The sequence below is a fragment of the Nylanderia fulva genome, unplaced genomic scaffold, assembly GCF_048542155.1.
Source record: "Nylanderia fulva isolate GAGA-0341 unplaced genomic scaffold, ASM4854215v1 Scaffold30, whole genome shotgun sequence".
NCBI lineage: Eukaryota > Metazoa > Arthropoda > Insecta > Hymenoptera > Formicidae > Nylanderia > Nylanderia fulva.
The window spans coordinates 623,812-645,822 of record NW_028190369.1 but is presented as its reverse complement, the minus strand read 5'-3'; the positions used below and the strand labels follow the sequence as shown (position 1 = coordinate 645,822).

Here is a 22,011-nt window from a genome sequence, read left to right as displayed (position 1 = left end):
TTTCCGGAGTCGATATGTATCTATTTTTATCGAATTTTGAAATTTTATGTGTATTTTTATATATACTTGCAGAATTCTCACGATATATATGTATATATTTGCGGATGGGCTAAATTAGGTATCTACTTATAACGATAACATAAATTGCTCGTGAGATTCATACATGATTTTCTGGTGATAAACCAGTGGATCTTTGAACAATCGCGTATCTGACATCATGTTGACTGATTAAAACGAGCTCTAATGCGTATTTACTATCTGTACACCTTTTTCAGCAATGTTGCAATTCATGTTCTTGTTTCGATGAAAGATAAAGAAACTGCAATTCTCTGCTAAACGGATGTTGCGACTTGAACAGATCAAACGATAGAAGGCTTTTATATTGATGCAGATTTCTATCTTAATCTTGATGTTGGATTTCATTTGAAATTTAAACTTTAATTCGTATTATCCTTAATTTTCTCTAACATTTCTATGCTGGAGATAAAAATTAATTTTGAAATTACCTGTTCATTAGATACAATTCTTTCCGCTATACATGCAATATAATAAATGGATATCTGTCATACATTATGAAGTTACGTTTAGCACGTTGAAAATGAAAATGAAAGTAATGAATGCATACGGTAAGAAGATTATAAAGCCCTCGATTATAAAGCCGCGAGCGTTCAATGAAACGATTCGTTTCTGCTCAGCATCCCTGAAAAATCAGTGGGACGATTAATCATCGAGCGAGTGATCGCGAATAGCGATGATCAATTTGTCAATCGCCGAGTGTTAATTATCGCTTCTTATACGTAATGATTATAACAGATGTAGGCGCTAATTGCATGCTTTATATGTCAATGAACCGCGCCTTATGAGTATTATGTAATAACTGTTTCGGTATTGAAACTAATTAACATGTTCGCTATTGCAGACCTATTTGCTCGCGATATGGTTCATAATAATATATGAATATAATGAATATAAGACACAATGATATACAAAATAATATATTTAACAAAAAGTATGATATTTATACATATTAAAAATTTGTTTAAATCATCATATACGCAGAGAAATTTGCATCTTAAAATTATTTTACAAAATTATGAAAATATTGATGTACAATATATGTATAAAAATATATATATCATAAAATTATTTTGAATTTGTATGAGAGAAGAATTTCTACAAAAATTGTATTGTAAATTAATTCGATAAATTTATTTGCATAGTTTGCTTTCAAAATAAAATCTTGTATAATTTCCGCTCAAGAATTCGATAAAGAAATTTCTGAAGAACGGTATTAAAGTTATACAGCCGTTTCTTACAAACCGGTGGCACGTTTTAATTATCATTGCCGACCCAATTCAAGTTGCTCATACATAATTTCAGGAAACGATCAGGCTCGCGCGTTTCACACGACACTCGAACATGGAAAGGTCGGACGCGAATAAGGCGCGCTACCCAACAAGTATTTAATGGCCCCGTCGGTGTGTTGCAATGCGATATCGCGTGGTAGCAGTGCGAAATGTTACGATAAAGCTTGATTTGCATCACAATGGCTGCATCTGTCTTTCGGACGATGTTCCATCTTGGCACGTTGACGGCTAATGATGCCCCGCGAATATATACGTAGAAATATATATGCATTCACTACCGTCTACTACCGTGTAAACACGCGTGTAGGTCGCGTCTCGGGGCCTCGAAAATAATGAAATAATAATGGAAAAGCCGATGAAGTCACTAAGCGCGCGCACATTCGTCGACGTGTGGGATAAATCGCGGATAAGTTTATGCACGCGCGGCAGAAATCAGCGATCTCTCAGCATAATTTCAGCGTGTCGTAATGCTCGTTGACGTCAGGCTGCGAGCTGTCCACGCGCTCGCAGCGTAATCATTGCACGCGCGCGCAATAAGGATCTTACCTTCGCGCGCGAGAAGATTCTCTTTTTTGGTTTTTTCTTTTTCACGCGCCGATACGACTGGCGTGCAATGGCAACAATCATAATGACGGTAGTGTAGGACTGACGCATGTGCGCAAAGCGCTACATCAACCTGGCAGACCGTGAGGCAGATTTAATTGCGATACTTGTGCGGTCGTCAAAGGCCAATGTTGCGCACGGTCGTTGATAGATTTGCTTGACCGTTATTGGATATAGCAAAGAATTAATCTTTTACAGTAACGGGAACCATCCCGCGCTGTCGCAATTAAAATTCCGTTTTTTTTTTAATTGCGTACGTAATTATTAAATATTCAATTTATAGTTGCCTAAATGTTTAATCTAAAATTGCGAAAATGTTTCTCCTCTCTTTTTAGGATTAAGTTAAAATTGTAGTTAATCTATTGATCTCGATTCAATTATATCGCGCAATACACTAAAAGTATATTCGACACATTTTATTTCTTACATAGATATATCGTGACTAATTATTGAATAAGATTAAGTTGCTACCGTTAATGATATTGATTATATTATCCTCTTATTTTATTACCTATTACATGTATATGTATTATATAGGTACATGTCAAATTTTGTCGTTTTGTATTTACATGTACTTTGGTCAAATTGTTAAAATAAATTAAAATTTTACCAAGTTTTTTGATATTTTAAATTTGCAGCAATTAATACTCTTTTATTAAAAATGTTTAACTTGTGTGATAAACAGTTTTAATTATACATGTGAAATTCTATGCATCGAGTCTCTTATCAAAATATTCCATAACCGACATCCATATACATACATACATCGATACAGTCGAATATAGAATTGATAAATCGTCGAAAGCGAAGAGATTGTATGGGGCGTGAGACGATAAATGACACCATTATGCGAATGCATTGAATGTTTCGTTTAACTACTACTAGAAGTTTCAGCGCTGGTCTACAGATAGTATCGCGATTTATTGAAAATGCGGATCGATATCGTTGCGATATAAATCCTTTCATAACCACGCCTCATTTCATCGCGGCATTAGAGAAAGAGAACAAACAATTAAATATTTCTTTCAAATTTCTTTACTTGTAGACATGAAAGCATGTACTCTTGTGCGACGACGGAATTATTAATTGCATAGCAAGAAATCGAGATAAGGACATCAATGCGATTGATGCTAAAGATAAATAACATTTTAACATGTAAGAATTATTTATTCAATCTTTTACGAAATTTTCTAATAGAATGACATTTTTAATAGCATTACAAGTAGAAAACATTAAAAGAATAGTATCTATTTGAAGAGATAACCAATAATACTAATCCATGATCGACATTTACATATACAGCCGAGTTTTATTCCCTGCACTATGAAAATTAGGTGTGTTCACACAAAGATTAATATCGATATCAGCTGCAACGTGTCGTTAAAACAAAACTAAATTTGATATACGGCTTTGGCACAATTTTTAATTATGGGAGATATTTGACACACCAATGTAATGGTCTCATTCATCATCTCTAGGAGCGGCAGTCACGTCTCAGATATCACTTTATAGTATCTAGACACGTTTTGCGCAGCTTGATATCTTGATTTTAAAATCTAAATCTATCACACAGCCTTTCAACCTCTCTTTTATGTCAATGGATGCGATTTTGCTATTATATACATTACTAGATATTTTAATCTAATTTTTAACTTCCTTTATATCTCTGGCATTTTATTGTCGTTTTTCATGCATTACTTATTTTTTCAATATTCTGTCTTCTTAAAATTTTATTTTTTTTAATCTTGTCATTTTTTTTCAATTTTGGTTATTAAAAAAACACATGTTTTTGGATAAAATATTCATGTATGAATGTGTTGCAAATTTCGTTTCAATTAGGAACGCATTTAAATACGATGTTTTACTACTCTTTAAAAAGTATCTTAGTCATCGTTGCCCTCGTGATTTTTTTCAAAGATTTATCAAATCTCCGGCTGGAGAAAAGGTACGTCGATGCCGACATGCCCGTGGCTTCTTGATTTTCTCGCCAAGCCGACGGTAATAAGGAGCACTCTCTTCTCTCACACCGTAGAAGAAGCGGGGTCGACGGTGGTTTATGGGGGTCGCGTTCCCACTTGTGCAATCGCTTCATGGTAAAGTGTTACACGAATGCATACAAGGGATTTTCTCTCTCTCCCTTTTCCCAGCGCCCTCTTTCATCTCGCTCTCTTCTCTCTCTCTCTCTCTCTTTCTTCGCGCCTCTCTATATCTTCTCCTTCCCTTTTCTTTCTTTTTTCCTCTCCGGCCTCGTCTCTTCCTCGCTGTTTCTTCGTCGTGTACGTATCGCGGAATGCATCGGCACTTCCGAGCATCCCCTCGTTATCGTTGCAAATCCACTCGCCGCAGCTGGGACTTGTGCGCTACCGTTCGCGTCTTATCGTTCGCTAAGGTCTAATGAATACTTTGAACGATGTATCGTTCCGAAATTTCTGGGAATCGCCGATAAGCATCAATGGATAAACATTGCGGCTTGACATAGAAAAATCGAAGCAACGAGAAATAGTCGTCATCATAATTTTTACGTTTTTTTTTGTTTTTTTATTAAAGTATCGCGTTAAACAATTTCTAGAAATTTTTAATTATCTTTATCATATATGAATATTGTTTTGCACTGAATAAAAATAAACTAATATTTTCGTATGCAAGAAAGGTTGAATATATTTTATTCGTCTGTCATAATTGATAAAACAACGTTTTCCATAGGAAAAGTGTGCGCATTAATATGACAGCAAAGTTGATTAACGCGAAGACTCGAATTTCGCACTAACAATAAGTTGCATACAAGATTCTCTGCTTACTAATCAGATCTCCTGTTACTTCGTGTATATGTATAATCTTTCCAAAAAATATTGCATCTTTTCTCAGAAAAATTTATGCACGCATAAGTATATCATGTATTTTTGTGTGCTTTTATTTCTTACTTTATAATTCTGTAAAAATATGTTGGTATGTATATCTAAAATATCTAGAGAATTAGAAAAATATATATATATATTTTTTTAATTATCTAAATACTTGTGTAAATATAAATTACAATATAAGATCAGAAAAAGTTTCAGAATGAATTTGTCATCAATGCAATATGCATTAGCTGAAACAGTGATTCTCTTGTCCCATTCACATTGTAATAAAGAATCTATGGTAATTATTCCAGTTTTTACAATTGTAAATTATCATTGGTTAATTTAATATTCTTGTACCACCGACTTGTACATATGTGCGCGATTAAATTCCCGGAATAACGTCTCGTATAACATTTTATGCTGCACAGCGTTACATTGTCGATGCGCTCGTGTATCGCATTACTGCACATGCGCTTTGGTATAATTTTTGTCGCTCATCAGTAGCAATCGTTTTATATTTTATCCACTCGTTGTCAGAGAGAACATGTTCTTTCCAAACGTAATATAAGTTTCTTGCTACTATTTCAAGTCTACCACACTAAAACATATATAAGAATTTACGTATGTAGAGTGTAATAATGTGCATAAATTGTATACACTTTTCCTTCATTCTGACAGAATATAATCAATTATAAAGATAATTAAATACGTTTAACACCATGTTTTTTTTTTATTTTATTTGCATATGATATACAGTGTGTATAATAGAAAAATTTTGTGTATAATCCTAAATGTTTAAATTAATATACTTTATTTCACTCGATATATTTTGTAATATTAAAATATGTTCAAGTAAATAAATCCTTGAATTATTTTAATATTAGATATAAATTGTATATGACATTCAAATTTTTATGAAATAATATATAATTCAATCTGAAATATCTCGATTTTCAAATAAGATACGTACATATTTATTACTGAACAACCTTTTACTTCATATAACAATTATTTACGAGAAGATGTACGATATTATTGCTTTTCTGAGCTGAATCATTCATAATACCTATCGAATAAAATTAAATAGCAGCAAATGATTCTGTCTCATCATCATACCATATTGTTTACAATCGATTATCAGCATGCAGAAGTTGATGTTTTCGCAACACTAAGTACTATCATGCATATCTTCGTCATGATGCACGACATCGCGTATTATAAAACACACTTGCGAGTCTGCAAATCAACGTCGTTAATTTTACCTGCAACCGGGTTCTTGCCACCGATCAGCGTTCGTATGCGCTCATAAACGAAGGGGGGTGCGTAATACAACACTGATTACGCGCACGTCGCGAGTGCATTCACGCCGAACAGAGGACTTAACGATATTACAGGTTATTAATGGGACGACAGTGATCGATTAGCCGTCCGAGAAAAACTGGTCCTCATTACTAATATAAGTATAATTATACCCTTTGGACTCGCGCGCGCGACAGTACTTTAAAAGTTGCCGCACTTAATTAAGTGCATATACAATATATATATATATATATATATATATATATATATATATAAAGTAAACCAGAAAATGTAACACAACCAAAAATCAAAGTAATTTCTTTAAAAAAAAATGTTAATTATGAAGAAAAGAGAGAACATCGATAGATGGTTAATGGGTAGAAGATTTTTTGAATTTATTTTAACATATACTATATACATATATATATTAATATAAAAAAGATATATTTTATCCATTAATATAACGCAGAAATTTCAACTTTCTCAGATAAATAAAATAAATAATTTTATTCTTCACGACAAGATCTTTTTGCAAAAACTACAAACTGAAATCGTGAAAACAAGCTTTATTCATAGGTGTTTTCTATAGAAAGATAAGTATTTGAAGATATTTCGTTTTTTGTTTTTATATTTTTGTTTTTCTTATAGAATATCTAATATGAATACTATATGTATCATATAAAATATCTTAAACGTATGTTAAACCTGTTTAAATCTTTCATCAATCATCAATTATTTCATATCAAAGAAATAACAAAAAAACGTAATCTAAAATGAAATTTGTGATTATATTAATCTTTAGAACAATAAGAAATTCCTACGATGGACTATTAATTAAACTATAACGTGCATATAAATATAAATTAATACATCCATTCAACCGATTCATCGTTGCTTTGACACGACATATGCTCTTGATATATTTTTAATAAAGTAATCTGTTATTATTGAATCGTCTGTGATATATACGAAACATTTATTAAGTTAACAATTCTCTCTCTGTATTTTAAACACTGTAAAATCCAACATTTTTTGCGTGTAATAATTTGCGGTAAACACGTGTTCGGCGAATTTTCCCGCTGTCTTAAAAAATGCACGAGTATCTTGCACTCTTGGAATTTTTCTGAATCACGGTGATTGGAGTGAAAAAAGAATGAAAAGAGAAAAAAGAATGGCAAGAGAAAGAGAGAGGAAAGTGGTGGGCGGCGAAGGGCAGAGTTCAGCGACTTTATCGCTTATTAATCGTGCGACTGTGATCGATTATCTTGAGTGAGAATGGCCATTTCTACTCGCAGGAAGAGTAGCAATTATCCTCGGTTCTCGGGCTATTATTACACCGAAAGGAGGGCTTCCACCCCCGGAGGAGCGGTCGTGGTCCGCGTAATCGCGGCGCGTTGGTTAAAGGCGAGCCTAATCGAATCGCGCCGTGCCTGCACTGGATCAAAATTGATTTATAAAGTATTAATTGCTGGTAGGTAAGAGCGGGGGAAAATGGAACGAAATAGCATCACGAGCTCTCTCTCTCTCCACACCCCCGTGTAATTGAAAATGAGGAAGAGCTTATACCGACGATAATCGCAGAAATCCCAGGCTTCCGCCACGCAAGAGAACGGTAAACGCGCCTATGTGTGATTATTAATAACACAATGGCGCATCGTAAGGTGACCCAAAGTTAAAACCTTAAGCGTATCTTAAGACTTTAATACCGTTATGTCGACAATATTGCGATATGTGCTAAAACAAAAGCTGCGTGCCGTGTACTATTGACGTTTTACATCTGACAAAGACAATATCACAGTTAGTTTAAGATGTTATTAACTAATTAAATCTAATATATGCGCAGTTTATATAAAATTATTTATATTTTATGTTTTTTCTAAAAAGTATAAAAACAAAAACTAGGACATTATTTTTTATTTAAGTAATTTTACTATTAATTTTGAATATTTTCTCAAAATAAGTGTACATATATGTATATAGATCCTTCGTAATAGAACAATACTTAAATTTTGTGCAGATCTTTGTAAATAAATGTTATGTCATGTACAATAAAAAATAAATTGTAAAGTCAAGTAACAAATGGGACTTTTTAAATTAAAATAGTTTTGCAGTTGTCTGAAATTATTAAATAATTTACTCGTGCGTATATATTAAATATATCCAAAGAATTGTATACAAAAGATAATTGATATTGCCTTTTATTTAATACATTTACTTATTTTACGTACTTATTAAAAAGATAATGTAACAACAACAGACTCATAAAAGATAATTAACGTTTACAAATGCAAAAGCGATAATGCGCGAATAATCCTAATATAAACGATGGAAATCGATCATGCGTATTCCTCTAATTTGCGCTATTGATCGTATACATAATTTCAAAACATAAATCTTCCTTTATAACAACGTTAAATATGCATCGTTATGGAGGAAGCTGAAGGAAACAATTAATGAATAATTACGATGCAATTTATGATTATGGCGCTCACCAATATCCATCATGAACTAACGCTGCCTATAAATAGCTAGCTAATAAATTCAAGGCTTAAAGAAACTTGTTGATTACGGGTTATAATACTCTTGTATTCCATCAGATATTAAAATGTAGAAAATAGTCGTTTAGATAATAATAGATAATACAAGTCGTATAAATATTATAGATATAATTTTTCATAAATCATAATAAATAGCATTTATTGTCGTATATTTTCTATCCGTGATTTGCAAACAGAATTTTTATTGACTCATTTATATTGAGATTAATTGCAAATTATAAATATTCATATTTTATACTTATAATAACAGGCAACATTTTATTATCACTGAAATTACATAGAACAAAAGAACTGCGTGTGAAGAGAATACGTATCTTTAACTTTTGCTCGTATACTTAAGTTTTCTCTTTCCTATCACAGGGTGATGCTAATATATGCAATTAAAAGCAACCATTACCGAGTGCGGAAAAAAACAAATACTGCAAGGATACGCGTTCAGTTAGTTGACAGGTTCTAATCATAAATAGTGAGTCAACTCGTTCTTCGAAATCGATAGTTTATGCTCTAATTCACCCATACATATTCGTTTAAGAAACACACACGTTTAACATTATTTTTATCTATAATTTTTTAAATATATGTATATATATTGCTTGATAAAGGCGTATGGATGATCGTATCGTCTGTAATTACATAATCAACGTTATATCAAAATCCCATCCTCTTGATTCGCTAAAACAAACCTGATTCTCGACGCTCTTCCATGTCAACATGTTCCAATATCATCGATATTATCGATTACATCTATCATTCCTATACTAGTAATTATATCTGAACTCCACTTTTCCTTCATCGTGAGAATAGCGATCGAAAATAATTTTCTCGAAAGCTGTACGCGGAACGGTTCGTTGCGTCTAATTTGAATAATCTCTCGCGACTCCGCTCGGTCAGGCTCGTTATGAGAACAAGCGCACAGATTATCCGGGTATTAACCGCGTTCCTGAAGATCAGAGAAGACGGATATCGGAGAGGGCAGGGAAGGGAGGAATCTTCAGGTTCAAGTTTCATCGGGAAAAGTTTTTCTACGTTTTCTTCATTTTGTCTGACGCGCGCGACGAGAAGGTGGATCAGACAAGTCGCGCAGTAGAAAAAAAGAAAATTTCAGCGTGCATTAAACACGCGGTCTCCTTTTATGCCTCGTCTACCGAGTTGCACGACGCGATTACGCGACATCGACGGATCGATGGATACTGATGAATTGGCGCGCGAACGAGAAGTGCAGGAGGGATGAAAAAGAGAGGACCGAAGAGAGAAAAGGCGGAAGCTTCGCCGATGATGCCTCTGCACAGCTGCGTCCGAATTTTGATGAGTAACGATTCTATCATGCGTCGTCGAAGAACGATCGAGGTGTTAATAAGAAATTCGAGAACAAAAGAAGTTCATTAACACCTTTAGCAGCTGCATGAACAGACTGTCGCGCGTAAAATTGGAAAGTCTTGCGAAGAAAGTCGTATGTCACAAAAGAAACGGAACTCGAAAGTACACATTCTCCGTTTGTTTTACGAAAATTATTTTGAAACCAATTACTCTAATATATCTAAATTTTCTGTGCAATTTTTTTGTATAAAATTAGTTATATTTATTAATTATAAGTAGATTATTTTTATTTTTTAATATTCATAATTCTAATGAAACGAGAAGAATTACCTTGAAATTTCTTTATGGCAAAAGTCGATATTGAGTAATTGATCTTTCATAATGCAAGCAAAGCATTTGTTAGAGTAACCGAAGGTAAAACCAACGATTCGCGTGATGCAATACTCAAACGTAATGATGATTGCGCCATTTGTTATTTACACATATGGCGAGATCACTAATTACTAATTAGAAATTACATCAACTCCATTGGAAAAAGCCGTCATTTTCGCGCCCCCAATACGAAACTTTCATTTGTGTTAGTGAGGCAATAGCCGGTTTATAATTTACTATGCCACATATTACACGTGCGATTGCTTGCAATATCTCACCTTAATGAAGCGCATAAAAACGACGAATGGAATACATTCAAGTACACCTATCGTCGATCGATGAAACACCCGGCGTGGAGAATGATCCATTTCACAATGCTCTTATCGATCATTCTTAATCCGCTTTGATATAAACTAGTTAGATATTAAAGTTTTAATGAAAATGATTACGATAATATCGCGTAAAATAAAACTGATGCGGTTATAATTTTTATTGTGTATCAAGTAACGAGATTTGAGTAAAAATTAGTCATGTAGGAAATAAGAGAATTATCATAAATGATCTATATTATCAAAAAAATCAATCATAAGTTTTTTCGTTGAAATATATAATAATTATAATTGTATGAAAAAATAGCGCATTATATACATTAATATATAATTTTTAAAGTAAACTACAGAAATTGTATTTCTCTTGAATTAATAATCTTTAAATACCTAATTAAATGAAATTTGATCACTTGTCTAGTTCTCCTCTTCCTCTCTCGTTCTCTTTAATATACGTATATGATAGTTAACCGTTATATCTTGGGACAAAGTGAACTTGATTAGAGTAAAAAAAAATCCGTATAGCTATCCCTAACTTAATAATTTGCAAAGCGCTCTCGGAATTCAGGTAATAAACGACACCGGCGCTATTCACATCGAACCGGCGCGATTCACTTGCGAGTACAAATGAAGGTGACTAAATTATAGATGGTCGACGGTATTAGCCGTTCGACCCGCGTACCTTTCCGAATGCTCGTGCGGTAAATTGAAACGTTATACCGCTCGAAGGCGCGACTTTAATCCGCGCCAGATCGTCGCTGATTAATGCCATCAAATCGAATCATCCGGCTGTAGCTGCGTCTTGAGGCTACACGCCAAGGCTCTCTCTTTCTGCAGTCTCCTTCGCGAGAGATGATTGCCTTCTCCTGCACGCGGTATCAGCGCTCTTCTTTCATCTTCGTCCTGGGAACCCGTGGGAGCGTCGTAAGCCGACTTTTCTCTGTTTGTGTGTATGTGCAACTTGCATATAGCATCCTCGAATTCGCAAATATCCGAGGTAAAGAAGCTGATGAAAATTGTAATATTTTTTCGCGATTTGTTTTGGAAACGGTAACGTCAGTTTAAATAAAGTAGATAACATTTGAGCTAATTGTAAAGATTAATCGATATAATATGTGAACAAATATCTTTATAAAAATATAATAACGTATACCTATATATATATATATATATATATATATATATATATATATATATCGAAGTATACGATATATATAGAATTCATATTTAGAATTTTATATTTGAACTGATAGCAGAAAGATTGATAACTCAAGTGAGTCTTGCCAAGAATGTGGTTTCTATTAAGGAAATACTGTTTGAAATAAGAAATGTTCTCTGTAATATATCGTATGTCCATTATTACGAGGACTTGTATGTCGGCTCGTAAATAGAGGCCAATATATCGGTGAAATTGCATAAATATATTCCGCGACAAACGTCATCGTTGCGTCGCGTCGTCTGTTTTTAGAGTCGGAGTACGACGTTACATTAAAGAGAAACGTACGGAACGAGTTTATGGTACGGGAAAGGCAGAAATAGGAGAGTTGCGCGAAGGAATATCCAACTAGGAGATTGCGATATACAAATATTATGCCAAGCACAATGCAAGAAAATGGCTTTCGTTCGAAAAATGATTGCCGTACGGGATTGGAGTCAAATAATCATGACAATTGCACATGAGAGACGATGGTTACTTAACCGAAGCCCACGTGGAAACGTAGATCGGAATACCGGCGACACCCACGCAGGACGAAAATAGATTTAACTAACGATATTCGAGAGTGTGTGAAACTCTTCGAGTGAATTCGACTCTGATATCTATTAGAGAGATAGGGAGAGACCGCAGAGAGAGGAGCAATCGTTTGAAATTGTGAGAGCTGAGTAAACACTTATTCACGCTGGTGAGTAAATCTTTCTCTCTTTCTCTCTCTCGCTCTCAATAAACTGTTGGAAAATAAGTGCAATATCATGTATTTTCATAACATCTCGAAAGGTGACGTATGCGTGGTTCCAGCATAATTTCATACTTGTGCAACGTTGCTTGATTATTGGTTTCGTAAAATAAATTGACACCGTTTTATCCAATTAATAATAATTGTTTCTGTTTCACACTTGTTAATATTGCTTAAAACGGCGCGAAATATATGACGTGAAATATTTAAATATTGAAATTCCGTAGTGTCTCGTCAGAGGTTATGCTAAATTGAATTTGATATAACTTCGATAAATTTAATTTTTCACGCCACAGACACAAAAAAATGTACCTTACGTTTCGATTGTCACGTTTCCATCGCCGCGAATAAATATGGAGAGATTATTTTCGTGTGCCTATGTCATGGAAATCTGAATTCATCGAAACATTATTGGGGTTTCAATCTCTTCTTTAGAATGCGTGACATAAATATAAAAAGAATATCCCACGATATTGATTGCGTATTACTACGCGTAATCTAACATTTTACAAAATTATATAAAAATTATAACATTTGGTACATTTTTTATTCATTAAACCTCTAATATATATAGATATATGGTGTATCGATTTCGTACGCTTCTTTAGCTTTATCTACTCATCCAGTATTGCTTTCATATATCATAATTTTCGAAAAATATTTACGAGAAAAATGCGTGAAAATACGAATTATATACGGTGTTACTCATACGGAATAATGATGAAACTCAGTCGCAAATTAATCTCCCGCCAGGATACGAATGGAAGCGAACGGATAAAGAAAGAGAGGGCGAATCTCCGGCGAGAGAAACGTGGGGAAACGTCGATACAGATTTCCGTGGAACTTGATCCTGGTATCCTGGCATTTATTCCACTTGTCTTTCGAATCAGTCACGACGATCTTCACGATCTTTCGTAGGTGCATAAATCACGAGGAGAATATCCGTGGCCGTTCCCGTCTTTCCCGATCGACCTTTCGATCGAGCCCTCGTTTGCGGAATTTATTGTCTTACGTCAGACAGGAGCGAGCGTGTACAAAACGCGTCTTTGTTACCTGATTGGATTTTTTTTTCTCTTCGTCGTCACGAAATCGTCACAACATCGATGTCGTTAAATTGACGTTCTATTAAAATTCCGCGATCTATCTCCCGCGCGAGGAGAAGCGCGGACGCTTCGCTTGTCTTATATCGTGGTGCAAAAAGGCGCGAGGTTAAGCGATGGACAGGGCGATAAGGCTAATGAGCTGTAACGATCCTTTCCCCGCTTTATCCTTCATCCCTCTCTATCGCGGTTAACCTTTTATCCGCGCGCGATTTTCAAAGCCCTTGTTAAACGCCGACTTTCTCCGCGAAAGAGAGAGAGATGCCTTGCCTAATTTTTTAGTGCCCGGAAGGATTGGACAAGAAATAACGCGTTTATGAGCGAACATACGGATAATTGTTGTTGCGTATAACCTGAGATTCTCTTGTTATTAATTGCTCTTTATTAACCGCCGTAATATAAGATTATTTTCCATTGAAGATTAAAAATCTTGCGTATACATACGACGACGCGAATACTAGTTTTTATGCGCTTCGTAATTTGCATTTACATTTATAGAACATAATTACGAGATGAGAATAGTAGTTGGATAATATTTATGTGGCGATCATTACCATTGAATATAGATTATCGTTAAAAGCCTTGTAATTTGTTAAACTAACCAAGTAACTTCTTATTACGCAAAGGATTAAAAAAAAGTTCATCTGCACTTTCCAGACTACGTAATGTGTTCGTATCATATATAATGTATTTGTATCGTATATGTAAAGGCTTGAAGACAGCGATTTAACGGTTATACGGAAGTCTGGGATAATTAATGAACATTACATTAGCATATTAATTCCTCTGCGTGGCTGTGTTCGCGTTTAAATTTATAATAACAAATTTTAGGGCGACGCCCTTATACGCGACGGGAATGGGAAAACGGTAGAAATAATCACGTTCTTCCCGTGTTTCATTCTGCATCTCCCTCGCTCGACGCCGTAAGATGAAATTCCAAGGCAGCTTATTCGCACGCAACCCGTCTATTTATCCCACTCGTGATCGACCTACACGCGCTCAGAATGCACTCACATAATGTGATTATGCTAATGGCCAATACGGCCGAGGGAAGGCGGTATTAGGATATCCCCCGCATCGCGCTGCGGATCGACAATAATTATCGGAAATGACCCATCAATCTCACTCGGCTTTCAAGAGGTGCCCGTACATCTAACACAGGCGAATTTTAACTCGGACATTTTAGGATCCGCCTCGTTCTAATCAGTCTAAATTTTTCTATAATTAAGTAGTTCAAACAATATTCTTACACGTACTGCAGTCAGCACATAATTATTTTGACATAATATTTTCGACTTTATATTTTTTCTATTTTTTATATATGGAATAAAATATGTAACAGAATTTATTTGATCTGTGTACAAAAATTCTAAATTCCTACATTCTCATAAATATGAAAAAATGATATATGTATTATTCTATATTGTTTTGTATAAATATATATATATATATATATATGACCACGAATTTATATAAAAGTATATATTAGCTGAAAATGTTTTAAATTCCGAGTGTCGTCAGAGTCTCGAGTTCTTTAGAATGAAAATAAAAGGAAGTTTCAGTCACACACGCTTGTATTAAGTGTGACGGAAAAGGGCGAAAGACGAGCGAAAGAGCTTAAGTGGCAATATTGTGAAATTTATTTGGTAGATTGATACACCCCGAACACGCTATACGAACGGAAGTCGGACATGAATGGCCGCTCGGAAGACCCGTACTTCGGAGGTATTCGTTCCCCACGAAAATCATAACAGCGAATCGCGGTAATTACTTTATACGTCGCCGGTAGCCGCACGCGGGGAGTTGTTGCGTTTCCGTAAACTGCAATTACTGTTAACTCAACAATGGACACGGGTAAGATTTAGCCGAACCGCTGTTTTCGTTGGGCAACGTACCGTCACAACTCGGCAATTGCTATGCGCGCCGGGTATACTTTTGGAAATAACCGGCTGCTTAGAGCGAGAGTAAACGTTACAATGCCACCAATTTCTTCGTGTCACTTTTCGTATCGCGAGCGTTCGGCAGGCTGTAATTTACGCAGTACGTGTGTCTGCGGAAAAAAAGGCACGTAGAACATAAGGAGAGAACACAATACCGTCGCCGTTTAAATAAGAGGACATAGTTAAATTTATCGGAAATACTTATTATCGCTATAACAACTCGTTATTAACGTTTCGCGGTGCGTAACCCGAGGGTGGGAAGGGATGAAGTATATATGATCACGTGAGTGTGTGTGTATATTTAGTTTCAATATTTGCCTAAGTATATTTTACGATATACATATACATATATATAGACGAGAGAGGAAAGAGAGACACGGGGCCTCGCGTGCGCGCGTTTACTCGGATGTAACTCCGCGAAGACGCGTACCTTTTTCTCGCCCTGTTATGCGGCGCACGCTCGAAATCACTTCACATCTTTTAACGTACCGCGAGCGAATTTATGCGCGCATCCACTTTGGCGCCTACGTGCATACTGCGGGCACAGAAATACGAATACGTATTCAAGAAATCTCAGGCAGTTTCCGCTGCAGTCCGGACAGGTACATATTACTCTGTTGTAAAATTTAAACGACACTAAGACAGCGTGTGGATAAGGTCGATGGGGCGTCAAAAATTCGTGAGGGATAAGAATCGTGGGAATACCAGCGGGAATAAGTCGAAATTAAATCAGAAATTTCGGACTTTGCTAACATATAATGACATTTTTGCATTTTTATTCGAAAAATTTCGAAACTCTGATAGCAGTCAGAGATTAATTTAATTTTGGAGTAATATACAAAAATATATATTTTTAGCTATTTTACAAGAAATCGAATAAATTCGAAAATATAAAAAAAGACAGAATAATGATATATAAATAATTTTATATAATTATAAAAATGTTGAATATTTGAGAAATCAAGTATAGCATAGTTTATTCTGTCTAGATGTTAAATCAAATTATTGCATACGTTTATATTTTAAAAATAATCGCGAGCTTCGATAAACACGATCAATATATCTTTCATCGAAATAGCAAGTACGTTTCGAAGCGAGATAAACTTCTCTATGATGCGAATAATACTCGAGATAAAGTGAATATGAAGACAATTTCACCGAAATCGTCCAAGAATATAACCCTTTTTACGCGTATTGGCGTAGTTTCGTTTCGAAATTGCGATAATTTTTTTTTTTGCTAAAGAAATGCACGTAATTTACCGAATGACAGCACGAAATATGCAGCCTCTATACGGCAATGATATAAGTAGTAGAGAATTAAAATTGCAATTCGGACTGCGTGCACGTGTACACGTATCTGCTCTCGTCCCGTTAATTAATATTGTAGCCTCTGTCGCCGCATTTAAATTGAACACGCCTCTTTCGCAAGGAACGATTACAAAGTCAGATGCACCGTCTTATCAGGCCGTATATTCGCCGATAAGCATCACACACGATTGGCATCGCGCGCTCGAATTCGATGAAATGGAAATAATTGCTGTTATAACGATCCAAAGAAGTCTCGAAATTAAATATCGATATTAATTATAACGATGCAAACAGGGCACGGTGCACTTGTTGTTTTAAAACCGGCCCCGAATATATTTTTCACACATCGCATTTAGATCGATATTACGAGAGTGCGTGTTGTATCCGGGTGTATAAGTTTTTCTTTTACCTTCGAGTTACTACACACTCCGAGTCGATTAAATCGATCGTTTATCGCGAGATCGGGGATGTACACGTTTAAGCGATAGCTTTGGATTAAACGGTTAGAACGGAAGGCGAAGATATCTTTGAGTAAAATCTCACATTTTAGTTACAATATCTGTAGTAATAATAATTACTTGAATTCCATTTATTCTGCGTTTATGATGTGATAAATATATAATTATTAAAGTCCAAAAAGTTAATGTCCTTCCACGTTCTTACGAACCGTACAGTTCCTTTTTTCTTGGATATACAAACACATGGGTGCTGTGTCTTTAAACAGCTTTAAAACTTGTTCTCGTTATCGTTGATCGATTGCTATTAATAATAAGGTCAAATTTTTCTTGTCGCTGTTATCAATACCACTCAATTCATTAAATCATTTTTAAGTTCTTTTTTTATTTTATCGTATCAAACACGTCGCGAGTTACGATGAAGCCTTTTAATTCCTCTGGCGCAAGAAAGGCGCTCAAATTGCATCGTCCATCATTTTTATCGGAATGCGGAATGTTTTCCGTGGAGGCGCGAGATGGGAAACCTGTCGTGCGCTCTTCTGTGCACGAAGATGAGAGCGGAGGGATCGTAAATCGAGATGGCTGCTTCTAGGTGAATGAGGTATATGACAGCATAGGTAAGAGAGTGGTGCAACGAAAAAACAATTTTGATGGCCTAAGCTACTTATTTTCAGTCTTCTACTAATTTATTTTTTCGATTTTTTACGAATTTATTCTTCTACTAATTTTTGTAATTATTTGAAAGAAATTCGCATAATAAAAAAATTGTTAAATTATACCAAAAAATTTACATATATACATATATGTATTATATCTTTGTAATTTTATTATTAATTTGGTAAAGTGTAATATTATATTCGGACAATCCTTTAACAGGAATAAAGTAGGTATACAAAAATAATTACTGTAAATATAATACTATGTATAAAATAACATTGTTTTTAAAAAATTGCAACAGTGCAAGGATGCATGCATTAAAAAGCACATAAAACTTACGAATCTGTAGACGGATGAGCTTTTCTTCAGCAATTCTGAAATTATAAATGAATATAATTAATATCAAGAATTTTCCAAGCAATTTGTAATTAAGGCACAGTAATATATATTTGTGCAAGTATAAGTTTATATAATCAGAGTGAACGTAATGTAGTACTAATTTCTCTAGAGAGAGACTGTCTTGCTGACATTCGCGATGACTCTTACAAGTACGGTAATCGTCGGCGATCGAGGACGATAAATCAGCCACGACAAATGAGAATACACCTGTGGCGACATTTTCTTTATGCTAATTCTTCAAGTAAATCGCGCGCATTTGCCATGATCCATCATCGGCAAAGCGCACTACGGACAATATTGCGACAAGACGATAGAACGTGGGAGAACTCTGGTAGGGAAGAATGTGTAATTGTTTTGAAAGAGAACTGAGCTTCGTCGTCGTCTTTCGTGTGGGATGTGTGAAAGGCGGCCTAGCCTGCCGACATCGAGCATAAACGATGAGGACAGGTTTCGTTTCTTTCGCCGTCCACGTATCCGCCATGTCGACCTCTCTTCTAATGCGGTTTTGAGCGCAGAAACCGCTGGTCCGATAATGGATCGAACGAGCAATGCACATAATTTTCAATTTATTTTCAAGTTAAACTTCGAGTCGACGATAAAAGCGAATATATTTATTATGTTTCAAGCGTCTTACGTTTAATAGTAAAATGTTGACAATTTGTGGAAACCTAATATCTTCTTTCATCTTCTAATAAAATAAGTCATAACGCATTTTTTGATAAATATAACAAAATATATCTTTATGCTGAGAAAAGAAGTCTTTAATTTCTCTTATAAAAATTTTACATTTAATGTGATGAAGATACAAGTTTTTGAAATTCAAAATGGTTGGCAACAGATAACATTGAATTGAATTGAACGTAGTTGGCATACTTCTTATTACTAGTCGAGAAATTCCAACGAGAATTTTCCTCGGAGACGTTCTTGAAAACTGTATGGAAACCTCCGAGGTCAAAAACGGAAAAGATAGATTCTCTCGTTAAAATTTCCGACGCATTCCTCGCAACTCACTCGAAATCGAGGAAACTTCACATCGTGTGTTTCAGTAATTTTCAAATCCTTGCCGAAATTACGGAGGTACTTCAGAAGGAATTTTCTATCGCGCCAGCATTCACCTCCGTCGATGTATTTCGCTACGCTGGAGCCATTCGAAATTTTGAAACAAGATGTATCCATTCGCGAGAGGCAGTCGAGTGGAGGCATCAACAATAGGGATTATCAGCATTGGCTGAGCCGACTTCAGGTTGATATTGGTCTCTCGAGCCCCCCGACATATTGTAATCACGCGGATATATTGTACTCGTGCAATGCACGTTCGTCTACCCTCTGCACATCTCTCTCCTCATGCTATTCTATTCACCGATCTTTCCCTCCCCCTCCCTCTTCTACCCCGCAGGCACCCTCTTCCGATCTCTTTCTTCGCGTTCGTCCATTTCCCCCGGCCTCTACCCGGCACGATCAATGCTCTCCTATCCTACCGATAACTCGATAATATTACACGCGAAAACCGCTTCCGACGTGCTCGCCCAGTCAGCGAGCCACTTGTGCGAGCAAATAACCAGTTATCGGAAAACCGATTTTATTTTCAAGGAGGAGCGCGGTGGTTCCGATTTTTTCCTTTTTTTTTTATTCATCCACGCTACTCGACTCACCTCCTCCTTCTTCTATCTCTCGCTCTCTGGTCTTTCTTTATTTTATTTTATTTTTTTTTTTGTATTTTAGTTTTGCTCTATACCGTGAACAGTGGAGGACAAGATTGGCACGATTAAAGTTGAATGAATGCAATTCTCTTTTTAAATGAAACTGTATGATATTTTTTTGTTAATTCTTTCAACTTTAAACCATAGTTTAAATCCTAAATGCGAACAAAAAATATTTGAATATTTCTCCGCAGCTATAATAAAATATTTTTTATGCCTGTGATAATGCATTTAAATATAATAATAGAACATTAGTGGCAGAATTGGAAATAATTTATTATTATTTGAAATAATTGTTTAATTTTGAAATTTTATATTTCAAGCAATATATACAGAATAATTTTAATGCATATATAACTGTGATTATATATTATTTACTTTTAAATTGATACGCACTTGATATGCAAAGAAATGTATCGTTTTGAGAATATATTATTGCATAGTTATAAAAAAGATAAAATTTAAATAAATTTATATTTATAAGTACTTATTTATATAGAAATTGTAGCGTCATATGTGTGGATTTGCAATTTTTCTGTGGACATGTACACATATATACATGTATGTATTTCTATATGTTTCAGATTCTGAAAGACTCCATGATAGAAAGAAACCAGCAACTCTCTGAATTGAAGAATCTTTTCGGCTATTTAGAAGAACATCGTTCCCTAAAAGATTACGACGGCTCGAAGACATCACGGTGAGTTTGCATGATATTTTTCATATAATATAAATGGAAAATTTATATATATGTATATATCTCTTATTGTTAATTGTATAATATATTGATAACTTAAATAACATCGATCATTAAATTTTTGTTAAATTAATACTTTATAATGCTTATTATTATATAATAATTATGTATAATTATTTTATTTTACGATAATTTTGTAGTGAAATATTTTGATAAATATTTTACTATCAAATATGACCAGTTAAAAATTATTATAAAATAAAATAATTATAATAAGAAGCATTTAAACACTTTTTAGAGCAATCTTTAATTATTTTAACAATTTAAACATTAATCTTTCATTTTATGCTGATAGACTTGTAAATATTATTACAAACAAAAATTTATAAAAAGTATAATTATTAACATAATATATTTTTAATTTTAAAATCGATGTTTACGATATAATTCTCAATAATACTCGAGAAAAAATAATTATTTTATAATTATAATATTTCGAGATTATATATAACAAGTTAAATCCAAAATTGCTGATATTATCACCTGCTTTATTTAATATCAATTAATTGCGCTCATGTATCGCTATCAAGGCAGACTCATCTCTGTTATAAAAGATATCATAAATCTATTTCCGGCAACGGTATAATCTCTATTATGCGCGAAATGCAATTGATAATCTGGAGATTGAAAGTACAGGAGATTTAAACGTGTCTGACATTTACGTCAAATGTAGATCGTTGATAAAGCTGTTGACGGTAAAAAGTCATTTAAAAAATCGCGATTCAAATTATATGATTCCTATCATGTTAATTCTAATATTTCGCTTCCTCATATTTCGTAACGTAGCTGTACAGATGTTTTAAGCAGGGTTTCCACATTTTGATTACAACATTCCACTTATTTCAATTTAAATCATGTACAGATGTCGTTAAATTAATTACAATAAAATTCAAATTAAATCATCAAAATTTGATTTATTTATATGTACGAGTGCAGTTAAATTACTTTAGTAAAAATAAAAGATTCTAAATTGATATAAAATATACTATATTATTTGCAATTTGTATTGTGTCTTTATTACACAGTGGAAATTCTCCTTAAACATACATATTGACTTA

At 34.4% G+C, this 22,011-nt stretch overlaps 1 protein-coding gene across 1 annotated transcript in view; it reads left to right on the top strand.

Annotated features, from left to right (window-relative positions):
* The window catches only part of MESR6 (misexpression suppressor of ras 6), a 593,526-nt gene that overhangs the window by 453,827 nt on the left and 117,688 nt on the right, over window positions 1-22,011 (top strand). Inside the window, exon 6 of the mRNA XM_029302390.2 lies at window positions 20,781-20,896. Coding sequence (XP_029158223.1) covers window positions 20,781-20,896 — 116 coding nt within the window. The remainder of the gene's footprint in view (window positions 1-20,780; window positions 20,897-22,011) is intronic.